This window comes from Pelmatolapia mariae, linkage group LG15, assembly GCF_036321145.2.
Source record: "Pelmatolapia mariae isolate MD_Pm_ZW linkage group LG15, Pm_UMD_F_2, whole genome shotgun sequence".
Classification (NCBI taxonomy): Eukaryota; Metazoa; Chordata; class Actinopteri; order Cichliformes; family Cichlidae; genus Pelmatolapia; species Pelmatolapia mariae.
The window spans coordinates 14,913,344-14,921,984 of record NC_086240.1 but is presented as its reverse complement, the minus strand read 5'-3'; the positions used below and the strand labels follow the sequence as shown (position 1 = coordinate 14,921,984).

At 40.0% G+C, this 8,641-nt stretch overlaps 1 protein-coding gene across 1 annotated transcript; it reads left to right on the top strand.

Moving 5' to 3' along the window:
- The first annotated feature begins 282 nt into the window (after positions 1–282).
- Positions 283–8,479, top strand: tram2 (translocation associated membrane protein 2). The gene is made up of 11 exons (XM_063495447.1): positions 283–447; positions 2,626–2,689; positions 2,891–3,000; positions 4,002–4,118; positions 4,254–4,312; positions 5,823–5,907; positions 6,087–6,157; positions 6,594–6,698; positions 6,996–7,139; positions 7,466–7,623; positions 7,826–8,479. The coding sequence occupies exons 1-11, from the start codon at positions 328–330 to the stop codon at positions 7,900–7,902; spliced, it is 1,110 nt and encodes a 369-aa protein (XP_063351517.1). The 5' UTR covers positions 283–327; the 3' UTR covers positions 7,903–8,479.
- Positions 8,480–8,641: the final 162 nt, after the last annotated feature.

The window sequence follows — 8,641 nt, the reverse complement described above, 5'->3', positions numbered from 1 at the left end:
AATGAGTGAAAAACTATTGCTCAAAACAAATGATGCAAGAAAGTCTGGCTCCTTGGAAGCAAAATATAAAGAAAACAGGGATAGCTCAAGACTTTTGCACAACATTTTATGCCAATTCTGCATGCAGCTGTAAAAGTGGTTATGTTGAGTCTGACAAGGCAGACTGAATCTAACTTTTTGTGTAAATCGACCCAAAGAAGGTATTTATGGCTCTGGCCCTTTAAGACGACGCGCATGCGTACGTCGCCGAGAAAGTTAACTCACTGAACTTCGTAGTCAGAAAAATTCTGATTTTTAAAACAGAAGGGATAAGTCCATTGTGTTGACATGGCATTTCGCCGAAGAAATAAGAGCTATCCTTTCTTCAGCCAGGAGTTCTTAATTCAAAACCATGCTGACATCGTATTCGGTTTGGTGATTTTCATTCTGATTGGACTGATGTTTGAGGTGAGATGAACTCACATTCCTTTTTTCCTTCTCTCTTCTCCCTCAGCTGTTTTAAGATGGCAAAGCCTGCGACAAACTCTAAGCTCTAACTTGAAATCCCACTTAAAGCGATTCCCGCTTTGTAGAAACGGTTGCTCATAAGATTGTGTGTGTTAATTTAGCTGTTATCAGTTTCGCGGGTTTGTCGTTCGTGCTGTTTTTTGTGTTTTAATTTTTACAAGTTTGGGGAAGGAAAAAAATGTTGCTCTGGTCGCAGTCAGAGTAACAATCTACGCGTTGCTTTTAAGGTAGGAGGAAACGGGTTAAAAAAGCAGCTGTGCACAAACTACAGTGTTTTCGTATTATTGCTTTACATGTTGAAAGCTTCCCTTTGTCTTGTCTTTAAGTTTCTAGAATCTGGGTAAAACCTAAACACTTGACTTGGGTAGCAAAGCTACATGACCGTTTAATCGCATGACAGTGTCTTTTACAGCAAAAACTCTTTGCAAGCAATTGTTTTTGCAATTGTCAGTTACCAGACATTTCTAAAATAAAATAGGTGTTAAAGCCTTTCCTGTATTCAAATTAAAAGCAACGACTTTCCTTCCTATGAGTTCCAACAAACTTCCGCTGCCAGCCGTTTTATTTTGAAACTCGTAAACGGAAGCTGTCCGCCTATTTGTTAGTGTCTTGACGCAACTAGTTAACTGCCACGTCTCAATATTTGCTGCTGTGAGCTGCGGGCTCAGCTGCTCTTAACACGCTTTGACCTGAAGGGATTTCACCGCTGACATTTAGTGAAATAATTAAATAGATTATTCATGTAGTAGTTTTTCCTTCTGCGTGAGCACAAACACTCCCAGGCAGCCACCGCCTGGACATTTAGTAAAGTTTCAAAACGGAACCCTGGCTGTGATTACACAGCTGATCGAATAGGGGAAAAAAAATAGGGGATTTCCTTTATTTTTTTCATTACTGGGAAAAAAAGAGAACAAGAGTGCTCTACATGTAGTCAGTTATGTTAAATTTTGATGACATGTCACCAGTAGCCTCGATCCACAGGGAATAACTGGCGACTTGTTTCACTGTGGCGCCCAAACTGGTAACAGGGGACCAACAAGGTCTCTTGGGATGAGGGGTAGGAGGGGGCTGTAGTTTCATTTTTTCACTTTGCTTAATCATATGTGTTAAGGTCAGAATTTAGCATGTGGGAAACGGTGGTTTACTGCAGTGGTTCACATCCTGGGTTGAGAAGGAGATGACTGGACACCAATCTCTGTGATCTTTTTAATATGCAGTCTGTTAATCAGCAGAAAACATTTTTAACAGTTTTAATTGCTTGAGCAATGGATAATCAAACCTGAGGATCTGGCCCTCTTCACCTTTTCTTATTACAGTCAAGTGTATTCAAGTTTTAAGTAAAAAAACAGAACAAAACCTTTTTTTGTTTTCTGTGCATAATGGACGATTGGTTGCAGCAATTATATATATATATATATATATATATATGTGTGTGTGTGTTAGTGACAGGAATAATCAAAAGTATTTGCTTTATGGATGTATGCTTGTTGAAATCTGGATCATCTGAATATAACAATCTGATCCTGGATCACACTCAGCAACCTGTAACAGGTGCTTGCAGGCAGGTATTGCTTTGTTTTGAAATAAGGTTTATACTGGGTTAAAACAAAAACCTCTGCCATTCTAGTTTTTAAATTTCTTTTAGAAGAACATCTTAAAAATCAGTTCTCATGAGGAAGTTATGACACCAGATGTGTGACTGTCTGCTATATAGATAAGGCTTTTTCCTTAATCTCACACCCCCACTTGCTATATCTATATCTATATCTATATATAGATATAGATATAGATATTTGAATAACTCATTCGTGGGGGTTGACTCTACTCAGGGCAGTAACCACGATCGCTGTCGTAGTGTTACCTCATATGACCACAGTCTATGGTTTACTGACTATATGCTAAACTGATATGGCTATTGTACTTCAGTAAATGACAACCCGATTTAAAAAAAACAAATTGTTACAACACTGCAAGGGGATGTGGGTGGGGGTTGTCAAAAATCCTTTATGAAGGAAAGACTGACTTGTGTTTGCTCTACTTGGAAGCCCACATTCTTGAGGTTGCATTCAGGCAGGTTCGCTGAACTATGCTGCTGCTGACGTCTCGTCTAATTTCCAGGCAACAGCAAAGACGGCCATACTGTTCATTCAGCCTCAGTACAACGTCACCACGTTATCGTCAGGTACGAAGAGCCAGATTTTGATTACGTGCTTATTTTCATTCAGCCTCTATTAACCTTTGATTCATGGAGTTTCACTTCTGCCGTACCTTTTCCTCTGCGTCATGGTATTATTGAAGCTGGATGTTCTTCCAGGATGTTTAACACACCCCTGATAAATAACATCCTATGTGTGTTTCATATCTCCTGTGTGTGTGTTTTTAGAGGGAGAGGTGACGTTGTACCATTACGGATGGAAGGACTGTGCCACCATCCTGTTCTATTTCTTCATCGCCATCATCCTACACGCAGTAGTGCAGGAATATCTTCTGGACGTAAGCATCTTTTTACTGTTTTACAATGCCTCAGCTTTGTGGTGTGTTTTTTTTTTTTTTTTTTTTCTTTTGTCTGAAACATATGCTGATTATTTCCAGCAGGCAGATTAAAAAAAAAATTAAAAAATGTTCTTCTGGGTATGTAAATTCTTAATAACTTAGTAGAAAGGTTTTTGGAAAGGAAGCGTCATAAGGTACCCATTGCCACAAAAGCACTGCTCCAATAAAACCCACATTCATTAACCACTATATACACATTCTACACATTGGTTAAATGAAGGAGAACACTACAGGTTATGACCAGGTTGTACCAAATTACATAAATCTTTCCAAGACCATAAAGAAGCTTTAAAATAATCAGAATATTATTGTTTTCAGTGTAGTCATCCGGGCTTTGAACTGATTAGCTTAAAAAAAAACCTTCAGTGCACAGTATTAGCCTCTTTACTGTTTCAAAAACATGATATTATAATGAGGAAGATGCGTGCCATATACTGAAACCAGGATATGTGCTGTTTCATCTCATGGTGTTTGCATCCAAATGCTCTCAGTGTGTCAGTTTAAAACAAACCACATGAAAAAACCCCACACATGCCAGTTATGAATATTTTAAACAAAAGAGCTTAAAAAGATTGATGTGGGGGGATGGCGGGGGGTGGACTGGAGGCAGAAAGAGAGCAAGGGTAGTATTTGATCCATCCTAAACAAGAAGAAGCCCATGTGTCATTGTTTAGAAATAGGCCAGCGAAAAGGATCGGGGTTTTATTTTAGCAACATCGCCACGGTTTCCAGCGTGTCTTGAAAGGAATACTTCTTCAGGGAAGTGTTTAAAGTAGCAGCCATAAATAGCTTCTATCATTTTTTTTTTTTTTTTTTTGTCCTCCTTACGGTATTCCTGTAACACTTCCTTGTGCATGACAAATGCCAGAGTCAACATGCCACCCGTTATTGCCGGGATCTAACCTCATTCACGCGTCCTGTTGTTATGGTTCATGTTGCAGAAAGTGAACAGACGTCTTCACCTCTCCAAGAGCAAGAACACCAAGTTTAATGAGTCGGGTCAACTTTGCGTGTTTCACTTGGTGTCTAGTGTGTGGAGTTTCTACATCCTCATTACAGTGAGTGAGACTGCATTCAAGCGACAACTTCCTAGTAAAGGAAATGCCGCACATATTCTTAAAACAGGCACTCACACGCGCACATTAATAGATAATAGTATTAAGACTTTTCAGTGTTCTAATTTCTTCACACAGGAAGGATATCTCCTGCATCCCAGCACCCTTTGGGAGAACTATCCTCATGTACATCTCAGGTATATATATTTATTAATATTAATTTAACCATAAAACACTAACTGTAGCTAACAAATATCATGTTTATTAGGGGTGAGACATAATACTGATACAGCAATCTATCATAACCTTTCCTCTTTTGATACTCTTATCTTGATGCTGCTGCCAGATTTTGATTATTTTGGGGTTGGGTTTTTGGCCTGGGTATGGACCTGAGTGCAAATGATCTTCAGATGGTTCAGGCAAATTGACAGAATGAGTTTGTGCGTCACGTTATATTTAATTTTGGCTGTTAAATAAATAAAGTGTATTTAAGCTATTTAATCTAAGCCCACTTAATATTTAAAATTATTTTTAAACTCTGATTCTCCAACCAGTTTTACTTGCCGGAGTCTCTACCGCCTGACTTTTTGTGGTGGCATTTATCAAAATAACCAGGGAGAATAAGAGGTTATTAGCTATAATCATTATTAAAATATAATAATGGTAGCGTACAAATGTGTACTGTAAACCAACACATACAGATCAGTATTTAAGTATTGACTCTCAACATCCACTGGAGCACAAACTGGGTGTCATCAGGATGCTACAACACAAAGCGAACACCATCCCCACAGATACAGTGGCCAGGAAAACAGAAGAACATCATATCAAGAAGGCCCTGAGTAAATGTGGTTATCACAGCTGGACGTTTGTCAAAGCTGGGAAGGCACCTAGAGAAAGCTCCAGGAGAGAAGGAGGACAATAGCTGCCTAAAGTGAAAACCTTTAGTGATCCCTTATGTGTCACGGTGTGCCAAAATCGGTCCACCCCAAGGATCGGGTCCCCCAGCACAAACAGAGTAATATAGTGTACGCTGTTAAGTGCCAGGAGGATTGCCATGATTTATACATGGGGGAAACCAAACAACCTCTGGTGACGCGGATGGCACAACACAGAAGAGCTACCTCATCAGGCCAGGACTCTGCAGTCTATTTACACCTACAGGCCAGTGGCCACTCTTTCAATGATGAGGATGTACACATCCTGTACAGGGAGGAACGCTGGTTTGAGCGTGGAGTCAAGGAGGCCATTTACGTGAAAAGGGAAAGACCATCTCTGAATCGAGGAGGGGGCCTAAGGGCACATCTTTCACCATCTTACAATGCTAGGATTGCAGCCATTCCCCAACTCTCTGTGAATGGTACTCATGGCCATTGATCAGTGCTCATAGATCGAGGGTCATAACAATTTGCAGTGAACTTCACAGCCCATTGTTCATTCAATAGTGCTAGTTTCAGTCATTATGCATTTGTGCAAAGTAGGAGCCTTTTAGAGTTTCTTTTTCAGAAGTGGGGATCATCAAATTTGCTGCAGAAACACGATAAGTTGGCTGTCTACAAGCCTGTTGTTTTTTTTGTTTTTTTGTTTTTCGACCATAGTCCTAATTATATAATAAAACTAAGACGAAACTATCAGTGAGGCAGAATATAGATTATGTGTGCTTCTCCCTCTGTCTTACCCATGCCTGTCTGTGTGTGTCTGGTCCAGGTTTCAGGTGAAGTTTTTCTACCTCACTCAGCTTGCCTACTGGCTCCATGCCTTGCCAGAGCTCTACTTCCAGAAAGTCCGCAAGGTCAGTTGGAGAGTCCTTGAAACTGGAGGAGTTCTAAAGTGTGATTAGATAAGCTCTGTTTATATTTGGGTTCATGTATATTCTGCATGTGCATTAGACAAAGTTGGAAAAGGACGGAGGGGTGGGGGAAGGTGTCAAGCTTTAAAATCATTTGCAAATAAAGGCTGTTTGTTTTGCAGGAGGAGATTTCTCGCCAGCTCCAGTACATCTGCCTGTATTTGCTCCACATCTCTGCAGCCTATTTGTTAAAGTAAGAATCCCTTTGAAGTTGGCCAGTAAAATCCAAAGGTGTGAGTAGAGAAGACTCACTAAATGCTTGGTATTTGAGTCATTTCGAGGTCTTTTAAATTCTTTGCAGCAGCAATTTTCACTGTGCTGCTCAACTTAGTGTTTCTTTTGTCAGCAGGGATGTAAGGGAGAAATGTGGCACTCAAAGAACCTTGATTTGAAATCTGAGGGAACAACATAAAGATAGTGGTGGTGGTATAATAAAATACCACCACCACTATTTCAGGGTTAAGTCAGATCAAACTGTACTGGTGATTCAGTTATTTTAGATAATGGCTCAAAATAAGTGTCCAGCTGCACTTCACGGTGACTCCCGAGTTGCAAGATGCTTGGGCTGCTTAGATGATTTCCTTTTATCACCTAATCTCTCGACTTTGTGTCTCCTCTTTCCTGCCTAGTTTAAGTCGTGTGGGTCTGGTACTCCTCTTCCTGCAGTACGTGTCAGAGTTGGGCTTCCACATCGCCAGACTCCTGTATTTCACTGATGAGAACCACCAGAAAATGTAAGCTATCTTACCTGCGAAGAGGCTTCAGCAGGTTTTACTTGATAAAGGAATGAGATAGAAGTAGATCAAGCCCAACAGTGCGACCTTTTAAAAATAAACTTCAGTGTTTTTGTTTGTAAGCAACTCAATCATATGTTTTCAGCAGTGTTCACCTTTTGAATTGATAGTTTTACAGTACATTATAATATTTCAATGTTCTTATGATAACCACTACCTTGAACTGATCATCTCAGCAGCTTTTTTTTTTTTTCCTTTTCCTTTCTCTGGGCCCAACCTCGCTGTGTCCTCCCCCAGGTTTGATCTGTGGGCGGTCAGCTTCGTGTTTACGCGGATGTCTACGCTGACCCTGATGTTCCTGGCAGTGGGGTTTGGTTTGGCTCGTTCAGATAATCAGGAGCTGGACCTGGAGATGGGGAACTTCAACACTGTGCTGATAAGGTGAGTTATATTGAGAGAGGAAAAAAAAGAGCAATGTCCAACATCTGTGGATAATGATTTATTTTCTGGTACTGCAAGAACTGTTTAGAGCTACAGAAACAACATAAAAGTATAATTACATTGTGCCCTTATAGTGTTCAGTTTTGTATTGTTTTGCATCATTCATTTTGAGGAGGATGTATAGGAGCCAGGAAGGAATTTAGATATTTTATTTAGGCTATTGAAAATATCATACATTTGCATCATATTTTTTTAACATTTTGCAACACAATGGCCCATTTTTACGAGCACACGTTTGTTTTTCTTCTTTCCTTTTGCCCTTTCAGGATGACCGTTCTACTGTTGGTATGTTTAACTCAATCGTGGCTACTCTGGAAGTTTATTCGCTTCCAGCTGAGGCGCTGGAGGGAGTTCAGACACGAGCAGGCTGTTCGCAAGAAGTCTGCTGCAAAACAACCCCTAAGGCCACTAAAGAGAGATTCACGTGAGTTTAAACACCTGCTCTGCTGGCTTTCATAATTCACGGGCATTACCTGTTAAATACTTGCAAAAGAAAAAGGAAATGAGACTTAGCACTTGTCTCTTCTCTGCTGTCATTTCTGCTTTCTTCATTTATCTTTATCACACTGATTCTTACATGTGCTGCATTAACAGAGGTACTGATTTCTCCCTTCTCTGCCTGGCAGTTGGTCACCATGAAAATGGAGTTCTTAAAGCTGAGAACGGAGCCTCTCCTCGGACGAAGAAACTCAAATCCCCTTAAGATAACAAACTGACTGGCCTAAACAGGAGACCTTAGCCCTGGCCAAGGCTTCTCATCAGCACCACAGCGAAGCTCATAGCCACTGGCCATCAAGCTTCTGGATGAGTATTTCCTGAGATGCCACGGGGACTCAGTCGCTACAGACTTAGGCTTGAATGCTGGAAAATGAAATCCAAGGAAACCCCTTGAGCCCCAACAGACATTTTCTCTTCTCATCATATCAGTATTTTTTTTTTTTTTTATATACATCCACAAAGCCTGTGATCCCACCCTGAAGCACACCATTGAATGCACAGTTATTTCAAAAGTAAAGTGAACGCAGTGTGCGGCACATTTTAATGTGTATGTCCATGCTGAATGTGTTGATTTGTCCTCATACACAAGTACTGTATTGGTTGTAGCATTGTGAGATATTGCAGCTCTTGCCATTGAGCCGGCTTTGCTTGTTTTCTATTCTGGTCCGCTGGAGCAGAAAAGCGTTACTGATGATAAAGTATGATATGAGCTTACTGTCGAAATCATACAATTGTCACTGGTCACTTAACAAATATGCATTAAGTATGTATGTTTGATATTACCGCATGCTATTTCATGTTTTCTTTTTCTTTTTTTTTTTTTCTTTTCCTTTTTTTTCTTTTTTATTTCTTTATTAAATAATGAGATTTTTTTCTGATATAAGTTCTGCATCTGAGGTCTTTTTAGCTGGTTTACATTTTATGCACCACATGTTTAAAAAAAA